This window comes from Pongo abelii, chromosome 19 (genome assembly GCF_028885655.2).
Source record: "Pongo abelii isolate AG06213 chromosome 19, NHGRI_mPonAbe1-v2.0_pri, whole genome shotgun sequence".
Taxonomy (NCBI): Eukaryota; Metazoa; Chordata; class Mammalia; order Primates; family Hominidae; genus Pongo; species Pongo abelii.
Genome location: NC_072004.2, coordinates 66621539 through 66645444, shown reverse-complemented (window position 1 = coordinate 66645444; position 23906 = coordinate 66621539). Strand labels below are relative to the sequence as shown.

The 23906-nt window shown below is 46.0% G+C and overlaps 1 protein-coding gene and 1 long non-coding RNA gene across 2 annotated transcripts in view; one reads left to right on the top strand and one right to left on the bottom strand.

The window, feature by feature from the left end:
• The first annotated feature begins 851 nt into the window (after positions 1-851).
• LOC129054963 (uncharacterized) overlaps positions 852-23906 on the top strand; it is a 42329-nt gene continuing 19274 nt past the window's right edge. Inside the window, exon 1 of the long non-coding RNA XR_010137974.1 lies at positions 852-1364. This is a non-coding gene — a long non-coding RNA (uncharacterized LOC129054963). The remainder of the gene's footprint in view (positions 1365-23906) is intronic.
• Positions 3698-14571, bottom strand: PHB1 (prohibitin 1). The gene is made up of 7 exons (XM_002834274.5): positions 14478-14571; positions 12823-12937; positions 11324-11485; positions 8980-9122; positions 8691-8807; positions 6406-6501; positions 3698-4867 (listed from the first exon to the last, which is right to left on the bottom strand). The coding sequence occupies exons 2-7, from the start codon at positions 12908-12910 to the stop codon at positions 4655-4657; spliced, it is 819 nt and encodes a 272-aa protein (XP_002834320.1). The 5' UTR covers positions 12911-12937; positions 14478-14571; the 3' UTR covers positions 3698-4654.

Here is a 23906-nt window from a genome sequence, read left to right as displayed (position 1 = left end):
GTTTTTGTTTTTTGGGTTTTTTTTAACAGTCCAGAAGTCTTTTATTTATTTATTTTGTGCCTATTATGCTATGAATTCATAGGGAACAGGTTCCAGCAGCTCAGACGCCTTTCCATTGGTTTTCACAATGCATGCTTCTCTGGGTGGAGCAGGCTGGCGCTTCAGTTGAACCCACGTACTTTTCTCTTTGGCGTCTTTTTTTTTCTGATCATTTATTTTCATATGCTTCAGGAAGTGATTCCAGCTCTCAGAGTGCTTAATGTGCTCAATAAGTACATTAATTCTCTTGACAAGAATCTTGCCCTTGTTTCCAACAATGCCAATAGCTTGCTGGTAACACTGTAGACTCTTTGAGTTTTGCCATGGAAATGTTTGTGGGGAATTCCTTTTTGAACAGCACCCATTCCCTTGATGTCTACAATATCACCTTTCTTGTAGATTTGCATGTATGTGGCCAAAGGAACAACTCTATGTTTTTTTTTTTTTTTTGAGTTGGAGTCTCACTCTGTCATCCAGGCTGGAGTGCAGTGGTGCAATCTCGGCTCACTACAGCCTCCGCCTACTGGGTTCAAGCGATTCTCCTGCCTCAGCCTCCTGAGGAGCTGGGATTATAGGCGCCCGCCACCACGCTCAGCTAATATTTTGTATTTTTAGTAGAGACAGGGTTTCATCATGTTGCCAAGGATGGTCTTGAACTCCTGACCTCAGGTGATCCACCTGCCTCGGCCTCCCAAAGTGCTGGGATTACAGGCGTGAGCCACCGTGCCTGGCCCGCTTGCATTTTCAAACAGCACTCCCCACCCTGTGAGAACCACTAGGTAGGTTTGTGAGGTAAGCAGTAAACTATTGTTAGGCTAGAAAGGGGTAGCCAGTACACGGAGAACCTTGAATGTCAGGACAAGACATTGCACTAGATTGAAGGTTCTTCATTGTGGAGGGGATGAGATCTGCTTTAGAAAAATGAAGTTTGGGCCAGGCGTGTTGGCTCACGCCTATAATCCCAGCACTTTGGGAGGCTGAGGTGGGTAGATTACTTGAGGCCAGGAGTTCAAGACCAGTCTGGCCAACATGGTGAAACCCCATCTCTACTAAAAATTCAAAAATTAGCCGGGTGTGGTAGTGCATGTCTGTAATCCCAGCTACTCAGGAGACTGAGGCAGAAGAATCGCTTCAACCTGAGAGGCAGAGGCTGCAGTGAGCCGAGATTGTGCCACTACATTCCAGCCTGGGTGACAGAGCGAGACTTTGTCAAAAAAAAAAAAAAAAGAAAAGAAAAATGAAGTTTGGAGCACTGTACAGAATGAATGGAAGATCTACGAGAGGCAGACCAATCAGTTGCAGCTTCCTGCGTCCTTCTCACCCAGGTAATTTTCAATCTGGGTGGGCTGCTTTGGCACAATTATTGGTGGATTGCAGAGGTCAAGGGGAGGTCCTAACTGCACATCCCGGGGCTGACTGCTGGAATGTAACTAGATTATTTGCTAAGGCGGGATTTGACTACTATTCCACTGTCTTTCCCTGTATTTCAAATAAACCCATCGAGATTAACACAACGCTCCTCCTCCCCATCAGTCCACACTGGCGGAAGTTGTGTAAAACTAGCAGAAGTCAGGAAAATGGCAACCCTTTGAGGGTTTTTCTCTCCTCTCCCTGCCCAGGGTGCACTGCCTTCTTCGCCCTTCATAGCCTGAACAAGAGAACTATTCAGCCCGACCAAAGGGGAGAGGGAGGAAGACACTTCCTGCTCTCCCTTCCCTGGCCAGGACAGGACATGGTTTTTGATCCAAGGCCCAGAGAATCCTGAGCTGATAAAGGCCCATTGTGGCAGTTTCTGGAGAAACCCAGAGGCCATCAGGGGCTAAGAAGCTGGTTAACAGCCCTTGAACATTTGTGAAAAGAATTACTTGGCGGAAGTCAAGGCAAAATGAGGCCCCTGGGCTGCCACTGGCATGTGCCTTTGCCATCCCTGGCAGGGAGGCTAATGGCAAAGCCAGCAGGAAACCTGGCCCGCCTGCCACTGAAAGGGCTGACCTGAAGGCACTAGCAACCTCAAAGCAGTGCAGGGCAGCTTTGCAGCTCAGGGCTCCCTTACAGACACCTGGAGGATGAAACCCAGTCTCCCGCCAATGCAGGAAACACAACTGCTCTTTTAAAAAGAGCCTGGGAAAGAGAGAGGAGCCTCCTGCCCTCCCACCCCCAAAAAGGGTGTCCAAAGCAATAAACAGCAGGAAAAGGAGGAAGGGCGCAGAGTGGAAGCCGGTCTGGAACTTATTTAGGAATTAGGCTCTTTCTGCTCCAATCTTTAACGCGCTTTGAGTTCAGGCACCTCATCATTCGAAAGCCTGTTCTTACAGCAAAAGAGCCAAAGTGGGAAGAGATATCCTGAGGCCTGAGATAAATGATGCTGGGGAGGTGGCAGGGAGATGGGCTGGATGTGGGGAGGCTCACGGGAGGGAGGTTTGAGGTTCAGCGGAGGGTCAGGAGCCCACCACACACTGTGGTCTGCTCCCGGGATGGCTGCTGGGAGGCCCTGGGAGGGGTGCGGGATGCAGGGATTGGGAGAACTCAATCCCTGGCTCCATCCCAAATCTGTGCATTGGGTCTCCCTCTTCCCCAGCTGACAGGTGGTGGCCCAATCACTCTGGGGGAGGAAATGTGGAATCCAGGTCAGAGAGCAGCCTGTGGAGTCTTCTTAAAGACCCCTCTCTGTGGCCAGGTGGTGAGCTTGGGGATTAAATGAAGAGCAGATTTAAAACACAGTCAGTGCTGTCCACTCACTGCATGCTGTTTCCACTCTGTTCCTAGAAGGATTTGGGGTGGGTGATTGACACAGTTCATTTCTCAACCTGAGGTCGGCTTTCCCTCCCCATCATCCAAAATGCACAAACTCAGCTCCCCTTAAATGCCAAGGCATTTCCAATTTCCCTATTGTCAAAGCAAAGCAGAATAAGCAGTACAAACCCATTGGCTGGGCGCAGTGGCTCACACCTGTAATCCCAGCACTTTGGGAGGCCAAGGCTGGATCACTTGAGCCCAGGAGTTCAAAATCAGCCTGGGTAACATGGTGAGACCTGGTCTCTATAAAAAATACAAAATTAGCCAAGCATAGTGGCACACACATGTAGTCCCAGATACTCAGAGAGCTGGGGCAGGAGGATCGCTTCAGCCCAGGAGGTCAAGGCTGCAGTGAACCATGTTCATGCCACTGCACTCTAGCCTGGGCAACAAAGTGGGACCCTGCCTCAAAAAAGAAAAAAAAAAAAAAGAAAGAAAAGAAAAGAAAACAAGAAAAAAAAGAAACCTACTGCAGAGTGCCCCAAGCCATCTAACTGAGGGCTATTGGACACATTATTTACGTCAACCACTTCCCTAGCATGGGGGAAGGTGTTGCTGGCAGTTGGCGGGCAGGCCTGTAACTCCCAGTGAGTAGTGGCACCAAAACACACAGAACAAGTTAACTGCCCTCCACCCACCTTCACTGCCTATCCCATGACGAACCTCACCTGCTACCACAGAGATTCCCTTCGGGTTGGGGATGGATCTGGAACACAGCACAAAGTGTTTTCTGAAAACAAAGCATTTTCTGCCTTACTAGAGACTCTGTCCCAGCTGGCAATGCAAACATGTACACACAAAAACTGCTAGAACACTCTGTTCTGATCCTACGGCTCCCACAAACAAAAAACCAACCCATGGCTGAGCCAGAAGGTCTGGGTGTCATTTATTGACAGCAGTTTATACACATTTGTTTCCTTCCCATGGTTGTTTCCTTCCCAGTGCAGGCATAGAGCCCATGAGAAGGGCAGTCTCTGAACGAGGGAGCCAGGAACGTAGGTCGGACACGTCTTTGGCAGGCATGTTCAGCCCCAGCAGGATGCAATCCTTCAAGTTGGAATTCCACTGGGTATTTGAGAGGGACCAAGGTGGGGGGTAGAGAGGAAGTCTTCAACAGGACTCACATCTCGGTCCAGGCCTCCTCTCTCACTATCAAAGTCCATCCAAGTTTTAGGACCCTGGGGGGCAACAGTCAGGCCCACCCACCTCAACAGGGGCAGATTCTTCAATCTGTGCCCAGTTCACACACACCTGTTTCTGCTGGTCGCACAGTTAAAGAGAATCAGACATATGGTAACAGACAGACCACTTCCTCTCTGCCCCTCCCCGGCACCTCTCTTCAGCGTCATCTGCGCAGGAACCGCTGGGAAGATGGAGGCCTGCCTTCTCAGTTCAGCCGCATGGGCCCTCATCCACAAATCTTCCATCAGCAACAGGATGGAGGCCACACGTGGACCTAGGCAGACACCTGTGCTCCCCAGTCCATCACACACTGCCCCGCCTGCATGCCGCCAAATGCTGGTGCCCAGGCCGGAACTCCAGCAGGCCCCGAATTGGGACCTAAAGCTGGTTTGCATAGGCACTTGGCAATTTTTGGTAGGGAGGTGGATAAAAAAGTAGATGGATGTGAGAAGAATGAAAGAGTTTCATTTGATAGACTAATTAGAGATCTGAAGTGATTTTACCTTTATTTCCTTCACTTTAAGCCAATCATGAAATTTCACAGTGATTTCTGGGGTGGGGGCAGAAGGAAGGCTGTGTTAAGAATCATCGGGGCTGTGGCCCAGTCAGCCCGCGGAGGTGCAGGCAGGGTGAGCCCTCACTGGGGCAGCTGGAGGAGCACGGACTGCCCCGCCGGCAGGTAGGTGATGTTCCGAGAGCGTGAGAGCTGGTACGCGATGTCCTCCGCAGCTTCCAGCTTGCGCAGCTCGATCAGGCCATCCCCTGCTGTGGCCAGTGAGTTGGCAATCAGCTCAGCTGCCTTGGAGTCGCCCTCAGCAGAGATGATGGCCGCCTTTTTCTGTTGCTCAGCCTAAAAGAATGGAGGTGGAGAGAGACTAAGATCAAACCTCAGGACACTGCATGTCAGGCTACAACCAAAGGCCCTTCACCAGAAAGCCACCTTCCCAGGCTCCTGAAGGAACTCGGGGAGTTTACTTCCTCCTGATGGCTAGCGGGGGAGGCGAGGGGAGGCAGAGCACACTGCCCACCAGTCCTCCCCTCTCCTTTCATGCTCACTCCTTGTCACGGGAGGAATACATTTCTGTTGGCTGCAGGAATATTTGTCTTATTTCAAAGTCCTCATTAATATTAATTGCAATCTAGTTTAACAACCCTCCTCTGAGCCAGGAGAAGCCAAGGCCAAGGAAAACAGAAGCAAAAGAAAGGTGGAATCAATCCTCAAGGCTCATCTTTTCCTCCAGCCCCAAGTCTAAAGGACTTCATCAAAGCCAGGACAGGGCCGGGTGTGGTGGCTCATGCCTGTAATCCTGGTACTTTGGGAGGCGGAGGCAGGAGGATCACTTGAGCCCAGGAGGTCAAGGCTGCAGTGAGCTATGATCATGCCATCGCACTCCAGCCTGGGCCACAGAGCTGTCACAAACAAACAAAAAACCTCGGGATGGCTAAGGAAGAGCAGCATGCACTTGTGACTATTCCTAGAGTTGCCTGTGAGCTAGGCTGGTTCCTGACCAGAATCCAGGCACCCAGAGTGAGATCTCCTAGGCTTGCCCTACCAATATCAATAGGAAGACAGCTGTCTGCAACGTGTAACCTTCAGGAGTGTGAGGAAGAGGACAGTATTAAGCTTCCCTGAAATTACATACAATTTTGAAATGGCTGGGCCCTGCGTCTATTTGCTCAACAAACATTTACTGTATACCTACTATCACCAGGCACTGTACTAGACTTATTATAATCTCTGAAGTTATGGCAGATACAAAGCAACACGAGTCCCTGCCCACACAGTGTTTTCATTCTCCAAAATTAAATCTGTCCCTCTTTTCCCATTTTATTTCTTGCTGTCCCCATCTGCCCACCAATTAGGGGTACTGGTGGTGGGAAGAAGGGGACAACAATAAATAAACATGTCTTTGCAAATACCAGGAAGACCAGGCTGCTATGCAAATACACTGTGTCCCATCACATTCTTTGACACATCTGGATGGATTTAGCACTAGAAAAAAATCTAGTGACGAAAGCACATCTGGTGCAACGTTTGATCTTTTTTGCTGTCAGCTTTCACTATGTAACTATGGTTAAAAATGACTTCTCAGTGAAGCTGAAAATACTCCAGGAGAAACATTTTCATTTGTAAGAGAGTGTTTTTGATCTCAGAGAAGTAGAAGAAAAATTACCCTTCAGTGATTTAGGAACATAACTCCACATATCCTTGACTAGCCCCTGAAGACTCTGGAACCAATTGCAGAAGTACAATTCCTTCAAGCCCCTTCCGATTATCCCGGAAGAAGGGATGACAGATGATGAATTTCCAGGCCACCCAGCAAATGGGGAAGCTGAGTGCCGGAGAAAGGGGAGAGAGAGGCTCCTGACATCTGGTTGAAGGCTCACCTTTTCCACCACAAATCTGGCCCTCTCTGCTTCCTGCTGAGCCACCTGTTTGGCTTCCACCGCTTCTGTGAACTCCTTCCCGAAGGTCAGATGTGTCTAAGGGGAAAGAGTGAGCACAAGATGAGGCAGTGTGATTGCTTCGACAGCACTGCTGGGAGGGCTCCACGGCCGCTGCAAGGAAGAGGCCAGCAATGGCTGTAGCAGCTGGAGGCATCCATGAGGCCAGAACACTCTTCCACCTCCATATCTGTATCCAAACTGAGTTTACACCCAGACTCTCTGGCTGCCCACACTGCTCCTGTATATTACTCTGTCACTCTCAGTACAGTGACCTCATGTAGCAAATGGCACTGGGGGCTTTCGATGGGGCCCACAGGCACCAGAAGGTATCTACTCAATCGACCACCTCCCCAGAGGAGGAGAACTGTGGGTTCTAAGACCCCCGCCACTGACTAGTGCTCTTCCAAGGGCCTTTGATGCCTTGTTCAAAGCCCAAGGAAGGCCAGATGGAAAACGGGGACCCTGAGAGTGAGGGAGGCAGCTGGTTCCCAGGGATCCAAGAGCCTGATGCTCTCTGCTTATGGATTAACCAGTCCACGTCTTCCCACAGCAGCTGCACCACTGAACAGGAAGAGAACGAGGGACGGTGGAACGCAAATCATGGTATTCCCAATGTGAATGGTTCTGTTAAAGGGTTTAAAAGAAAGAGAAAGCAGGTAAAGTCATTGGTCGGCGTGAGGGTTTAGAAGTCTGATGATCCATAGACCTTCCCTAATCATGTCAGGTCTGATGCGACTGTCCCTAAAGATAGCACAAACAATGGGAAGGGATGTCAGAATTCCTAATGCCCAGCCTAGAGCTATTTACTTATTCATCCTAATTTTTATTGAAAAAGAATCAAGAGAAGAGCATTGGTTTTGCCATCAAATTCTAGTTGTTTCATTTCCTTCACTCTCCCAACCTCTGCTTTTTTAAAAAGCAGCCCCAAACTTCTCCTGAAGAGTAAATCCTGGTCTCATTCTCTTCCAGAATTTTTAACCTCCTAACTCTAACTGCAGCTGTTGTACTTCACCTGATCCATTTCTAGTTTCTTAGTCAAAGTTTGGGTAAGAAAATCTGATCCTGAGAAATGAAAAATGAAATGTATAATTAAGGAATAAAATTTATTTCTAAAAGGGCCAGCTGAGGGCAGCAAATTCCCCATGAAACTTAATTTTCTTCTCACACCTCTTAGATAGGGTTTCTTGTGGTCAGCCCACATTTCCCCAGAATGGAGTATGTGGTTAAAGTCTAGTAAAATGCCAACTTTTCCCTTAGGTTTTTACTCAGCGTTTTCTCGCAGCCAAGGTGTTCAGGTTAACGGTAATTACGAGGGGAGGGCCCGCAGAACGGCTGCAGCCTGGCCTCTTGCCAGCAGAGGGAGCCCCAAGCCCCCGGGACTTCCAGCAGCGGAGCAAGGTGGAGCAGTGCCCCAGGGTTAGCACTGGGTGTTGTCAAGTGGCTGTTTAAACAGCTGCACAGATGCTGGGGGAAGTGGTGCCTTTCCCTAGCGATGCACGGGAGAATTGAACAGGAAACACTTTACCTCACTGCCCGAACAAATCACTCCAAATGATTTTTCCCAGAGAATCTAGAAACACGACCCCTTCCCCTCACCCTCCTCAACCTGAAACGCTATCCTGCCTGCATTGCTTTCTGTCTGAGTTATGACATCTAATGTCATATAAACACACAAGCTATAGTGTCTCAAGAGGATAGCTTACGCCTCGGAGATGTCCCTTGCCCCCTATACCAGGCCTGGGGGAATCCAACCGTTCGTTTACACTCTATCACCTTTCACCGGGGTTCCCAGAGCTTACTTCACTGAGCTTCGGACTGTAAGTGTTAGGAAGCTCCCAGGGGTCAGGCTGGGAGGTCTGTGCTAGGGAGAAAGACTACCCGAGCTGTTCTCTGGTCTCTACCAGGCAGTTTCTGCCTGTGTCAAACAGGGTTAACAAGGCATCACTTTCTGGGTAACAGTTTGGAGAAGGTAAAACATTTAGTGGTTAGGGACTATCTGGATACAACCAGAGGTCATAAGAAAAATGTGTGTGGCAGGGGGAAGGTAAAAGAACCCTCAACCGAAAAACCCACGGAGACTGCCTCACCTCAGCATGTTTCCGTGTTTTCAAGTCTCACATCTAGCAAAGCAGAAGGGAGGACCTAATAGCGTCTACCCAGAAATGGAGCCAGGCACCTAAACAAGAACTGCAGCCCCTTCCCCTCGGTCTCCCGAAGGATCTTACCAAGGACACGTCATCCAGGATGAGCCCAAAGGTGGCGGCTCGCTCCGTAAGGTCATCGCTCACCTGCCTGGAAACCAGCTCTCTCTGGGTGATTAGTTCTCCAGCATCAAAACGAGCCTGGTTTCAAAGGGAGGAGCAGAAGGGCAGGTCAGATTAATGAGGAAGCAGAAAAGGAACCAGGAAACTAGCAGCCACATCCCAACCAACCCACTGCCAAGTGCTTCCTGCCACCTGGCACTCTCCCAGGGTTGCGCTCTGGACTCGAGGCTAAGGGGCCCTGTTCACTCACCACCACTGACTTGAGGATCTCGGTCGTGATGGACGGCAGCACACGCTCATCATAGTCCTCTCCGATGCTGGTGAAGATGCGAGGAAGCTGGCTAGCGACAGGCCGGAAGAGGATGCGCAGTGTGATGTTGACATTCTGTAAATCTTAGGGTAGGGGACAAACACTGGAGTTAAAAATAAAAATCACTATAGGAAAACAAGTGTTTTTTTTTTTTTTTTTTTTTTTCTGAGACAGGTTTTTGCTCTTGTTGCCCAGGCTGGAGTACAATGGGACAATCTCGGCTCACTACAACCTCTGCCTCCCAGATTCAAGCAATTCTCCTGCCTCAGCCTCCCGAGTAGCTGGGATTACAGGCATGCGCCACCACACCCAGCTGTTTTGTATTTTTAGTAGAGATGGGGTGTCACCATGTTAGGCTGGTCTCGAACTCCTGACCTCAGGTGATCTACCTGCCTCAGCCTCCCAAAGTGCTGGGATTACAGGTGTGAGCCACCGCGCCTGGCCACAAGTGGTCTTTTATATGACCTCTCCTACTCTAATTTGCTACAATTTTTATTTATGTATTTTGAGACAGGGTCACATGTTGTCCAGGCTGAAGTGCAGTGGTAAGATCACAGCTCACTGTAGCCGCTTTGACCTCCTGGGCTCAATTGATCCTCCCACCTATACCTTCCAAGTAGCTGGGACTACACAGGCACAGACCACCACGCCCAGCTAATCTTTGTATTTTTTGTAGAGCTGGGGTTTCGCCATGTTTCCCAGGCTGGTCTCAAACTCCTGGGCTCAAGTGATCCACCTGCCTCAGCCTCACAAAATGCTAGAATTACAGGTGTGAGCCATTACGCCTGGCAATTTTTTTTTTTTATTTTTAGAGACAAGGTCTTGCTATGTGGCCCAGGCTAGACTCAAGCTCCTGAGCTTAAGCATTTCTCCTGCCTCAGCCTCTTGAGTTGCTGACACGCACCACTGTGCCTGGCTCCAAATTTGCTACAATTTATAAGCAAATCTGCTGATTATAAGATCCTAGAGGGCAAGGTGCAGGTATGCCTGGTTTCCTTGGCACAGAACCCAATAGAGCATCACAAAGAGTTTATAATTTCTTAAGAGGCTTCAGTGATAGCAGCTTTTTGGTATCCCCTGAATGCCCTCAGATATACATAATTCAAATTATACGTCTAACAGGTGCCATGCAAAGTTTGCAACACTGAACATTTTAAGACGATAGACAGCGCAATGCTAAGAATTGTAGGGTGAGGCCTTTACATGCTCTGGTGATTGTGGCCAAGTCAGGAGTCAGCCTTGGAGGGGTTAGTTTGGGTCCGGTGGAAACGGTGTTAGACTAGCAGTCCAAAGATCTGGGCTATTTACTAATGATGTGGCCTCTCTAAGCCTTAGCCAACCTGAGCTTATTTCCCTGTCTATGAGAATGGGGACAATTTCGTTTGCTTTTTGGGCCTTGCGGAAATGTTGGGGAAAACTGAAGGAGAAAACAGACATAAAAGCACTCTGTCAAATGTGTAACACATATAAGGGGTTAACAGACCCATCTATGTTCTGCTTCTCATTACTTGGGCCATTTAAAGGATCCAGGGAGAGAATTATACTTTCCTCTGGACAATTCAGGCCTGCCCGGAGCCAAAGCACTGTCACGGCTTGCTTACAGATGTCAACGATATGGACCAAGCACCCATGAGACAGAGCCCTGAACTGGGCACCAAGAGAGGTGGGCAATGTATTAATACCTACAACTCCCTGATCTCTGGAAGCTCCTATCAATAGTTTTAGAAATAGGTACATAATGTATCCTGAAAACAACTGCAAAACAGTATGGAAAGAAATTCCAAAGAGATGGGAAGATTAGAAGCAGGGTTTTTTTTTTTTTTTTGAGACAGAGTCTCACTCTGTTGCCCAGGCTGCTGTGAAGTGGCACGATCTTAGCTCACTGCAACCTCCGCCCACCAGGCTCAAGCAATTCTCCTGCCTCAGCCTCTCAAGTAGCTGGGATTACAGGCATCCCCCACCACCGGCTAATTTTTGTATTTTTAGGAGAGATGGGGTTTCACCACATTGGCCAGGCTGGTCTTGAACGCCTGACCTCAGGTGATCCACCTGCCTCAGCCTCCCAAAGTGCTGGGATTACAGGCACGAGCCACCGCACCCAGCCATAAGTGGATATTTCTAAGATTTCATATCAAGCTCTCCAGGGCAAGTAGTCTAGTCATTCCTATGATGTACAGTTCAAACTCTTTTGGATCCTGGTATCCCACAGATGCTCCTGCGACACAAAAGAGCAGAGCACCTCTTCCACACTCCCTGCTTTACCTGAACCATAGGCAAGACTCACCTTTGCTACCAGTGATGACTGGCACATTACGTGGTCGAGAACGGCAGTCAAAGATAATTGGTTTCTGTACCCATGGGATGAGAAAATGAGTCCCTTCCCCTACCACAATGTCCTGCACTCCACGGAATCGGTCAAAGATGACAGCTCTGTGCCCAGCATCCACTAGGAAGAAAGGATAATGACATGTCATAAAAATCCTCTCATCCTTTAAACAAAAGGATCATGTCTTTGAAAGAGCCCTGGTGCTTTCTGTTCACTTATTAAGTCTCCCCTCTTCTCTCTGTCTTCCCCAACTCCTGGTCTCTAGAGACTTCTAAATAGCTGCAAAACTAAGCAGTCACTTCCTGTTCCACATGTCCCCAAGGATTGGTAATAGGACCTGTTCCTTAGCATCCTTTCTCCTTGAGGGAACTGGCTGTTGATTTTCTGAATGACCATTCTATCCCTGAACTCCCACCAACATATTTCCAGGAATCATCTACCAAAACTTCTAAAACTCAATGAGGTCTTCCCAGTTACCACATACCCATCGGGCTCCAATTTAACCTAGTGCTCCCAGAAGTAGCACCCTCATTATGGGAATCCTACATTTAGAAGAGCCTACTCTTTCTTCCTAATAGCTCTGTTTTGCTAAAGTTTTAAGGGGTTATAGAGCTGTCTTGGCACAGAGAGAAATTTATGATGGCAATTACTGTCTAGTTGCAGGAGTGGCCAAAAGGATCGCAGTACTGCTAAGATGTGTCATATAAGCCAAGCAGGCTTTTCTAATCAGCTGCCTCTCTGAACTTTATCATTGGTCCAAATATCTTCACTCTGAAAGTGAAGCTCCTCTTGTCAGCCAGCCACACACCAGATGGGTCAATCTATTGCTGCTTTGCAGCATGTGAAAGTGTCGGAATGTCAGAATTAAAGGGGGTCCTACAGATAAAGTCAGGTCAAATCTATTGCTTGACCAATGAGGAAGCTTCCACAGTAAAGTGGAAGAAAAGCCAGCTTAACCTCCCTCCCACACTGTTAAAAGCTGGGCAATGCATCTCAAAGATACTTTCGCTGAAACTACCCAAATTCAGCAGAGCAAAAGCGCCTGTTCGGGACAAGGTCACCCAAACAGATCTGCAGCCTTTGCTGTTATTCCACATGCAAGCAGAGGAGAACAAATGAGATCTCCATTTCAGATAGCCAGGGAAATCCAGACACTGTGCGGCAGCATTTGGGTGGTACGGCTTCACTTCACCTTGACAGGAGCCACTGGACACATCCAACTAGGAAGTGGGCTGGGAGGCTCTTTTTGAATAAAGGCTCTGAGAGAACCTATGACTGAAAGGTCAGGGGCTCTGATAAGAATGCAGTCCTATGGGATGAAATGGCAGGAGTTGAGGCCTCTTGGCCACAAACACATTCACTGACAGCAGCTACCATCAAGAGTGTCACATGGGCTATGCAGACCAACAGAAATCTCCTAGGAAAGTGCAGTGTCCCACTGTCCCTCCATGCCTCACCATTATATAAGGCAGAGTTCACCACGCCTCCTGCAACAGCTAAGGCCAGGCCAAACTTGCCAATGGACTCAAACACTTTGGCAGCCATGTTTCCTTCTGCTGGACCCTCTCACACCTAAGGGGATAAAAACAAAATACAATCAAACTTGATGCTAAATCCTCAGAGAAGGCCCTCTCTGACACACAACAGTCACTTTTCAACCTGGCTATTTATTTCCCCATTCCTGAAAGTGCTAAATCATCCATCGAAGGATACCTAATAAATAATGCTTTATAGCTTGGAAAGTGTACTATCAATTCTTCTGCTTTTTTTTTTCAGTTTCTTTTCTTTCTTTCTTTTTTTTTTTGGAGACAGGGTCTTGCTCTGTGACCCAGGCTGGAGTGCAGTGGCGCAATCTCAGCTCACTGAAGCCTTGACCTCCCAGGCTCAAGCGATCTTTTCACCTCAACCTCCCAAGTAGCTGGGACCACAGAAGTGTGCCACCATGCCCAGCTAATTTTGTTCATTTTTTGCAGAGATGGGGTCTTGCTATGTTGCCCCAGGTGGTCTCGAACTCCTGGGTTCAAGTGTTCCCCCTGCCTCGGCCTCCCAAGTGTTGGGATTACAGGCATGAGCCACCATGCCTGGCTGATTTCTCTTTTTTTCTCAACCATTTAAAGTAAGGTGTCTGGGACACTTGGTTCAATAATGAAAACAATGCATGGGCTTGAAATCCATAGAGAACTTTACACCACATTAAACCACCCTCTCATTTCCTGGACAAGTAGGCCCCCAAAAAGAGGCTGTGTGGTTAGATTGGCGCAATTATGGTTTGAAAAAATAACTAAAAAAATGTGCTACATGTTGATGCCAACAAAAAAAGTAACCGTAACAGCTAACACTTATATCAGGTAGCCTAATAAAAGCAATTTATTTACTTCTCACAATTACCCTATGAAGCATATTACTACAGAGGAAACAGAGGCACACAGAGAGGTTACATGAGAAGCCGAGATTGCAGTTATTAAGTGGTAGAACCAGAATTAGAACCCAGAGGTCTAATGCTAGCAGACACAGCTTACTTCCTCACCATACTGCTTCTCAACATCGTGTATTAAGAACGACATGCTTCTTATGGAAGCAGGAGCTGGATGACAACCTGGGGCCAAGATAACTGAAGAACCCATTTGGGAGAAAGGCTCTAACTAGCTGCACAGGGACAGTGAGCTCTGGAATAACTGGGAGGGTGGGGCTGAGGCGGGGTGGGCATAAGCACAGTTGACCTAACTAGAAATCACGCCAGCATCTAACTTTCTAACGCTCGGTCCCACCGTCGTTGCCCGCTCCAGTCTCAAATCCTCCCTCCTTACTTCCCAGATCTCAACTCCTGAGACTACCCTGATCTCGTCCAGTGCATTTAAATCTTCCTTCTCTGAGGCTGGGACACCCGGCCCTTTACATTTCTAATAGCTTCTGGATTATTCCTCACCCTGCCCCCATGGACACCTCCCTTACTCTGAGCAACCCCTGGCTCGTCCCGGGCTGAGCCCCTTCTCCCCTCCCTCACAAGTCGGACTCATACACGCACTCTCCTCGCCCAAAGTGCACATCATGGAGCAGAGGAGGACTGCAGAGATGCCCAGAAACGGGCCTTTGCCGCCCCCTCCATTCTCACCTGCTTCCACTCTGACCTCCACATGAATTCCCCAACCACACATACTGCGCATGAGCTCCTCTGCCCCGCCCGCTTTCCAAGATCCACGCTTCCTATTGGTGTGGACGAGCGCTGTGAGTTCTGGGAAGGGTGGCTTAGAACCTCACCCTGGTTCAGCGGCTCTTAGCAGATGAACTACAACTCCCAAAAGGCTATGCAGCGGGCGGCCCCGCGGAGAAAAGCGTATTCTCTTTGGTGATCACCGCGAGGATGTTGCCGCAAAGCCTTTTGGGGGCTGTAGTTTCCTGGGGCTAAATGCACGTGCCTATCCTGTACAGAGGCTAAGACTGCCGGAAGGTGAGCCTTAGGGCTCCGGGAAAGAGGAGGTGGGCGTCCAGCCGGTGGCAAAAATGAGTAGGGGCAAGTTTATGGCTGATGAAGAGGACAGGTGGAACTCTGGAGGAAGTCGTGGTGAAATCACCGGCAGGCTGAGACCCTTTGGGGGAAACGAAGGGCCCTCTTCCTTCCAAAGCCCTATCTGCAAACGTCCTCAGAGTTGTGAGACATTGATCACCAGACCCAGAGAGAACCATCTGTGCTGAAAAACTGAGATCAACCGAGAGGAAGGAATTCATTCAGGGTCATGCACCGAGTGAGAAAAGGGGCTCGGCTTGGAATCCAGGTCCCCTGGACGTGATTTTAAAGAAACGTTTTATTTGGAAAAGTTGCAAGAATAGGGCAAAGAACGCACGTTTAACTTTGGCTCAGATTCACCTATTGTTAACAATTTGCTTCATTTGTTTTATCATTTGTTTCTTACCTCTCCCCTCCTCCTCCCTGCCGCCACTCCGCCGCCCCACCTCCGTGTGCGTGTGTGTTTATTTTCTTGTTTTTGTTTTGTTTTGTTTTGCTGTTTGTTTTTGAGATGGAGTTTCGCTTTTGTTGCCCAGGCTGGACTGCAGTGGCGCGATCTCGGCTCACCGCAACCTCCGCCTCCCGGGTTCAAGCGATTCTCCTGCCTCACCCTCCCAGAGTAGCTGGGATTACAGGCATGCGCCACCACACCCGGCTAATTTTTGTATTTTTAGTAGGGACGAGGTTTCTCCATGTTGGTCAGGCTGGATCTCGAACTCCCGATCTAGGTGATCCGCCCGCCTCGGCCTCCCAAAGTGGTGGGATTACAGGCGTGAGCCACCGCGCTCAGCTCTCATTCTAGTTTTTACCTCTATAAGATCAACTCTTTTAGCCCCCACATAGGAATAAGAACGTGAGGGCTGGGCGTGGTGGTCACGCCTGTAATCCCAGCACTTCGGGAGGCCAAGGCCAGAGGACTGCTTTAGCCTAGGAGTTTGAGACTAGCCTGGGCAACAAAGTGAGACCCTCTCTCTACAAAAATAAAAATAAAAAGTAGCTGGATGTGGTGGCATGTACCTGTAGTTCCACCTATTTGGGAGCCAAGGTGGGCGGATTGCTTGAGCCTGGGAGGTCAAGGCTGCAGTGAGCTGTGACTGTGCCACTGCACTGCAGCCTGGGTGACAGAGCGAGACCTTGTCTCAAAAAAAAAAAAAAAAGTAAGTATGGTCATTTTTAACAATATTAATTCTTCCAATCCACCAATCCATGAACACGAGATGTCTTTCCATTTGTTTGTGTCCTCTTCAGTTTCTTTCATCAGTGTTTTGTAGTTTTTATTGTAGAGGTCTTTTTCCTCCTTGATTAAATTTTTTCCTAGGTAGTAGGGTTGCTTTCTTGATTTCTCTTTCAGCTAATTCATTATTGGTGTACACAAATGCTAATTTTTGTATATTGATTTTGTGTCCTGCAACTTTACTGAATGTATCAGTTCTAAGAGATTTTTGGTGAAATCTTTAGAATTTTCTATATACTAGGTATCATGTCATCTTCAAAGGGGGACAATTTGATTTTTTTTTTTTTTAAGACTACTCAAGTGCAGTAGTGAGAACTGGGGAAAGAGTAGAACAAGGAGTTCAATCTGTAACTTACTGTGAGATTGAGATAACTCACTACCTTCGCACTGGCCTTACTTCCTTTTTTCCAGTTTGGATGCCTTTTATTTCTTTCTCTTGCCTGGTTGCTCTGGCTAAGACTTCAGTACTATGTGGATTAAGAGTGATGAAAGTGGGCCGGGCGCGGTGGCTCACGCCTGTAATCCCAGCACTTTGGGAGGCCAAGGTGGGCGGATCTCCTGAGGTCGGGAATTCAAGACCAGCCTGACCAACATGGAGAAACCCCGTTTCTACTAAAAGTACAAAAAAAATTAGCCGGGCATGGTGGCGCATGCCTGTAATGCCATCTACTTGGGAGCCTGAGATAGGAGAAACGCTTGAATCTGGGAGGCAGAAGTTGCAGTGAGCCGAGATCGCGCCATTGCACTCCAGCCTGGGCAACAAGAGCACAACTCCATCTCAAAAAAATCAATCAATCAATCAATCAATAAAAAAGTAATAAAACTGGGCATCTTTGCCTTCTTCCAGTTCTTAGAGGAAAGGCATTCCTCTATTCCCCCATTCAATATGATGATAGCTGTGGGTTTGTCATTTATGGAGTTTATTATGTTGAGATATGTTTCTTCTATGCCTAATTTGTTGAGAATATTTATCATGAAGGATGTTTAATTTTATCAAGTGCTTTTTCTGCATCTATTGAGATGATCATATGGTTTTTGTCCTTCATTCTGCTGATGTGATGTATCCACGGTTATTGATTTATGTATGTTGAACCGTCTTTGCATTTCTGGAATAAATCCCACTTGATCACGGTGTATTATCCTTTTGATGTGCTGTTGGATTTTGTTTACTAGTATTTAGTTGAGGATTTTTGCATCAATGTTCATCAAGGATATTGGCCTGCTGTTTTCTTTTTTTGTTGTGTTTTTGTCGGATTTTGGTGTCAGGGTAATTCTGGCCTTATAGAATGAGTTAGGAAGAATTTCTTCCTCTTCAGTTTTTTTGGAATAGTTTGAGAAAATTGGTATTATTTCTTCTTTATAAGTTTGGTAGAATTCAGCAGTGAAGCCATCTGGTCCTGGGCTTTTCTGTTTTGGGAGACTTTTTATCATTAATTCAATTTCATCACTCGTTATGGGTCTTTTCAAGTTTTCTGTTTCTTCCTGGTTCGATATTGGTAGGTTGTATGTGTCCAGTTATCCATTTTCTCTAGGTTTTTCAATTTATTCATGTATAGTTGTTCATAATAGTCTCTGATGAATTGTTGTATGTCTCTGGAAACAGTTGTAATGTCTCATTTTTTATTTCTGATTTTATTTATTTGGGTCTCCTCTATTTTCTTCTTGGTGAGTCTAGCTAGCAGTTTATTGATTTTGTTTATCCATTGAAACAAACAATGTCTAATTTCATTGATTAAATTTTTTTCACTCTCTATTTTTTTTTTGCTGTGCTGTAATCGTTATTATTCTTTTCCTTCTCCTAATTTTGGGTTTGGTTTGTTCTTGCTTTTCTAGTTCCTTGGGGAGCATTGTTAGGTTGTTTATTTGAAAACTTTCTAGTTTTTTGATGTAGGTGCTTATTGCCATTAACGTCTCTCTTAGCACTGCTTCTGTTGTATCCTATGTATTTTGGTATGTTGTGTTTCCATTTCCTTTTTCTTTTTTTTTGAGATGGAATTTTGCTGTTGTTGCCCAGGCTGGAGTACAATGGCATGATCTTGGCTCACTGCAACCTCCACCTCCTGGGTTCAAGCCATTCTCCTGCCTCAGCCTCCTGAGTAGCTGGGATTACAGGCATGCGCCACCATGCCTGGCTAATTTTGTATTTTTAGTAGAGACAGGGTTTCTCCATGTTGGTCAGACTGGTCTCAAACTCCCAATCTCAGGTGATCCGCCCACTTCAGCCTCCCAAAGTACTGAGATTACAGGCATGAGCCACAGTGCCCGGCCTGTGTTTCCATTTTCATTTGTTTCAAGATATTTTTTGATATCCTTCTTAATTTGTTAATTGACCCAATGGTCATTTGAGAGTATGTTGTTGGCCAGGCGTGATGGCTCATGCCTATAATCCCAGCAGTTTGGGAGGCTGACGTGGGTGGATCACTTGAGGCCAGGAGTTCAAGGACAGCCTGGCCAACGTGGCGAAACCCCACTCTATTAAAAATACAAAAATTAGCCAGTTGTGGTGGTACGCACCTGTAATCCCAGCCACTTGGGAGGCTGAGGCAGGAGAATCACTTGAACCCAGGAGGTGGAGATTGCAGTGAGCTGAGATTGCACCACTATTCCAGCTTGGGCAACAGAGCGAGACTCTGTCAATAAATAAATAAATAAATAAATAAATAAATAAAATAAAAAATGGGCCAGGCATGGTGGTTCATGCCTGTAATCCCAGCACTTTGGGAGGCCAAGGCTGGTGGATCACCTAAGGTTGGGAGTTCAAGGCCAGCCTGACCAACATGGAGAAACCCTGTCTTTACTAAAAACACAAAATTAGCCGGGCATGGTGGCGCATGCCTGTAATTCCAGCTACTTGGGAGGGTGAGGCAGGAGAATGGCTTGAACCCGGGAGGCAGATGTTGCGGTGAGCCGAGATCATGCCATTGCACTCCAGCCTGGGCAACAAGAAGGAAACTCTGTCTCAAAAAAAAAAAAAAGTATGTTGTTTAATTTCCATGTGTTTTTACAGTTTCCAAAGTTTCTCCTTTTATTGAGAAGATACTTGATATGATTTTGATTTTTTAAAAATTTCTAAGATTTGTTTTGTGTCCTAACATATGGTCTATTCTGGAGAATGTTCCATGTGCTGATGAGAAGATTATATATTCTGGAGCTGTTAGATGAAATGTTGGGTAAATGTTAGGTCCATTTGGTCTGGAGTATAGTTTAAGTCCAGTGTTTCTTTGTTGATTTCTGTCTAGATAATCTATCCATTTCTGAGAGTGGGGTGTTGAAGTCCCCAACTATTACTATATTGGAGTCTATCTCTTTATTTATTTATTTATTTAGGAGACAGTGTCTCACTCTGTCACCAAGGCTGGAGTGCAGTGGCACGATCTCAGCTCACTGCAGCCTTGACTTCTCAGACTCAGGCAATCCTCCCACCTCAGCCTCCCCAGTAGCTGGGACTATAGGCGCATGCCATCATGCCTGGCTAATTTTTTGTACTTTTGTAGAGATGGGGTCTTGCCATGTCGCCCAGGCTGGTCTTGAACTCCTGGGCTCAAGTGATCCTCCCACCTCAGCCTCTCGAAGTGCTGGGATTACAGGCGTGTGCCACTGTGCCTGGCCTATCTCTTCCTTTAGATCAAATCATATTTACTTTATATACCTGGATGCTCCAATGTTGGTTGCATATATGTTTAGAATTGTTATATCCTCTTGCTGAATTGATCCTTTAATAGTTATATAATGACCTTCTTTGTCTTTTTTTTTTCAGTGTTTCTGACTTAAAGCCTGTTTTATGTGATATAATTATAGCTATTTCTGCTTGCTTTTGTTTTCCACTTGCATGGAATATCTTTTCTCATCCCTTAACTTTCACTCTAAATATGTCTTTACAGGTGAAGTGAGTATTTTTATAGGCAGCATATAGTTGCATCATTAAAAAAAATATCCAGGCCGGACATGGTGGCTCACGCCTGTAATCCCAGCACTTTGGGAGGCCGAGGCAGGCAGATCACCTGAGGTCAGGAGTTTGAGACCAGCCTGTCCAACATGGAGAAACCCCGTCTCTACTAAAAATACAAAATTAGCCGGGCATGGTGGCGGGCACCTGTAATCCCAGCTACTCGGGAGGCTGAGGCAGGAGAACAGCATGAACCGGGGAGGCGGAGCTTGCAGTGAGCCGAGATTGTGCCACTGCACTCCAGCCTGGGCGACAGAGCGAGACTCTGTCTCAAAAAGGAAAAAAAAAAATCCATTCAGCCAGACTATGTCTTTTAAGTGGGGAATTTAGTCTGTTTACATTCAAGGTTATTATTGATAGGTGAGGACCTGAGGACTTATTCCTGTCATTTTTGTTAGTTATTTTCTGGTTGTTTTGTGTATCTGATGTTCCTTTCTTTCTCTCTTATTGTTTATCATTGCAGTTTGGTGGTTTTCTGTAGTGGTAATGTTTGACTCCTTTCTCGTTCTCATTCAGGTATCTACTCTACTAGCGAGTTTTATAGTTGCATGTATTTTGATGATGGTAGATATTGTTTTTTTGCTTCCAGATGTAGGATTCCATTAAGAATTTATTGTAGGATCTGTCTAGAGGTAATTAATTCTCCCAGTTTTTGCTTGTCTGGGAAAGACTATTTCTCCTTTATTTTTGAAGGATAGTTTTGCTGGGTATAGTAGTATTCTTGACTGGAAGTTCCTCCCTCCCCCACTTTCAGCACTTTGAATATATCATTCCATTCTCTCCTGGCTTGCTAAGTTTCTGCTGAGAAATCTGTTAGCCTGGTGGGGATTTCCTTTTATGTGACTTGATGCTTTTCTCTTGCTAAATATATATATTTGAGATGGGGTCTTGCTCTGTTGCCCATGCTGGAGTGCAGTGGTTTGATCATGGCTCACTGCAACCTTGACTACCTGGGCTCAAGAGATTCTTTTACCTCAACTTCCCAAATAGCTGGAACCACAGGTACATGCCACCATGCTTGGCTAATTTTTAAATTATTTATAGAGATGAAGTCTCACTGTGTTGCCCAAGCTGGTCTTGAACTCTTGAGCTCAAGGGATCCCCCTTCCTTGGCCTCCCACAGTGCTGGGATTATATGTATGACTTACCATGCCTGGCCTGCTCTTGTTGTTTGTAGAATTCTCTGTCTTTAACTTTTGACTGTAATGTGCCTTGGAGAAGACCTTTTGGGTGGAATCTATTTGAGGATCTTTGAGCTTCTTATATCTGGATGTCTATATCTTTTGTAAGATTTGGGGAAATTTTTCAGCTATTATTTTGTTAAATAGGTTTTCTATGACTTTGCCTATCTCTTTGCCTTCTGGAACGCCCCCCTTTTAATATTTGGTTGCCTTATGGTGTCCTATGTCTTTGTTTTTCTTCTTCTTCTTTTTTTTTTTTTTTTAGTTTTGGTCTGACTGGGTTATTTCAAAAGACCACCCAAAACCAAAAGCTATTAGAACTAATAAACAAATTCGGTGAAGTTGCAGGATACAAAATCAACCTACAAAACTCAGTAGCATTTCTATATATCAATAGCAAACAATCTGAAAAAGAAATCAAGAAAGCAATTTTACACTAGCCACAAAGAAATTTGTGAATTTTTATTTTTATTTTTGAGACAGGGTCTTGCTCTGTCACCCAGGCTGGAGTGCAGTGGTGTGATCTTGGCTCACTGCATCCTCAACCTCCAGAGTTCAAGTGATCCTCTCACCTCAGCCTCCTGAGTAGCTGGAACCACAGGTGCACATCACCATGCCCAGCTAATTTTTGTACTTTTTGTAGAGACAAGGTTTCACCATGTTGCCCAGGCTGGTCTTGAATTCCTGAGCCAAGCAATTCCCCCTCCTAGGCCTCTCAAAGTTCTGGGATTATAGGTATGAGCCACTGCACCTGGCCAAAAATTAAATACCTAGGAATTACCTTAACCAAAGAAGTAAAAGATCTCTACAATGAAACCTATAAAACATTTGTGAAAGAAACTGAAGAGGACACAAAAAAATGGAAAGTTATTCCATGTTCATGCATTGGAAGAATCAATATTGTTAAAATGCCTATACTAACCAAAGCAATCTACAGATTCAATGTAATCCCTATCAAAGTATCAATGGCATTCTTCACAGAAATAGAAAAAAAAATCCTAAAGTTTGTATGGAACCACAGAAGACCCAGAATATTCAAAGCTATCCTGAGCAAAAAGAACAAAACTGGAGGAATCACATTACCTGGCTTCAAATTGTACTACAGAGCTATAGTAACCAAAACAGCATGGTACTGGGCAGGGTGGGCCTGTTCTAAGGCCCCTGGATGGTATGCATGGGTGGCTGGCAGCAGCAGCAAACATGACAGATATTTAAACTTTTTGATCTTAGGATGCCTTCATATTTTTTAAAGCTGTTAAGTACTGCAAAGAGCCTTAGAATATGAATTATATATTTTTCAAATTAAAACAAAAAATTAAATGTTACCCACTTACCCATTTAAGAATAACAGGTTGGGCACAGTGGCTCACACCTGTAATCCTGTAAGCACTTTGGGAGGCTGAAGTAGGAGAATCACTTGACTCCAGGAGTTTGTGACCAGCCTAGGCAACATAGAAAGACGCTGTCTCTACAAAAAATAAATTAGCCAGGTATGGTGGCACACCTGTCCCAGCTACTTGGGAAGCTGAGGTGGAAGGATTGCTTGAGCATGAGGGGGTTGAGGTTGCAGTGAGCTGTGATTGTGCCACTGCACTCCAGCCTGGGCAACAGAGAAAGACTATCTAAAAGAAAAAGAAAGAATAACAGTAAGAAACCCATTACGTGTTTACGTATTATTACAAAAAATAATGATAGTTTCCCAAACAAAACTATTTAGTAAGAAGAGTGACATCATTTGACATTTTTGCCAATCTTGGATTCTTCATTCTATTTGTTTTGCTATCATAAGTGATGCAGCCTCTGAAAAACGCTTCTGGGCAGTCAGGAGAGAATGAAAGTGTAAAGAATAAATAATGACTTAGTACCATCACAAAAATAATTTTGCCTTCAAGTACCCCCTGAAAGGGTCTCAAGGACCAGCAGGGTTACGTGGATTACACCTGGAGAACTTCCTTAGAGTAAAACCCTCCTCTGGATAACATTCACACACTCATCCACATAAGCTTCCAATCAGCTTTTCAGTGCTTGTATTAGTTGGGATATTAAAGTCTAAGTTGCTGTTCCAAGGAGACCCCAGAATACAGTGGACTAGAGAAGATGCAAGTTCATTGGTTTTTGCTCCACATGTCATTCACAGACCCAGGTTCCTTTCCTATTGTTGGTTTACCATCCCCTAAAAGATTATCTTCATCTAAGCATGGGACGTCTGTTCTTGCTTGCAGGAAAGGGAAAGTAGAGGAAATTCAGGGCAGCAATTTTGTTTTAAGCAAATGAGGCAGAAGCAGCACATACACTTTCCACTCCATTTCATTGTTGAAAACCTGGTTACATGACCTGATGTAGTCACAAAGGAGGACTGAAAAATGTAGTCTCTAGCCAGGCAGCCAACATACAAGAAGAAAGGATTTGAGGACTAACCAGCCATCTGCAGTACTTCTCTTTATAAATAATCAGACACACATGATTTAAGTCCATTTGAGAAAAGCCATAACATGAAAGAGAAAACCAAAACAAACAAAAATAAACTAAGCAAAACAAAAACAAAAACAAAACAAAAGGCTGGGTGCGGTGGCTCACGCCTGTAATCCCAGCATTTTGGGAGGCTGAGGCGGGCAGATCATGAGGTCAGGAGTTTGAGGCCAGCCTGACCAACATGGTGAAACCCCATATCTACT

Excerpts from the sequence above, each read along its gene's own strand:
- PHB1 (XM_002834274.5), bottom strand. The coding sequence starts at position 12,910 with ATGGCTGCCAAAGTGTTTGAGTCCATTGGCAAGTTTGGCCTGGCCTTA. Across the intron at positions 11,486-12,822 it reads GAACTCTGCCTTATATAATG|TGGATGCTGGGCACAGAGCT; the intron begins GTGAGGCATGGA and ends CTTTCTTCCTAG. Across the intron at positions 6,502-8,690 it reads TCCTGGATGACGTGTCCTTG|ACACATCTGACCTTCGGGAA; the intron begins GTAAGATCCTTC and ends CTTTCCCCTTAG.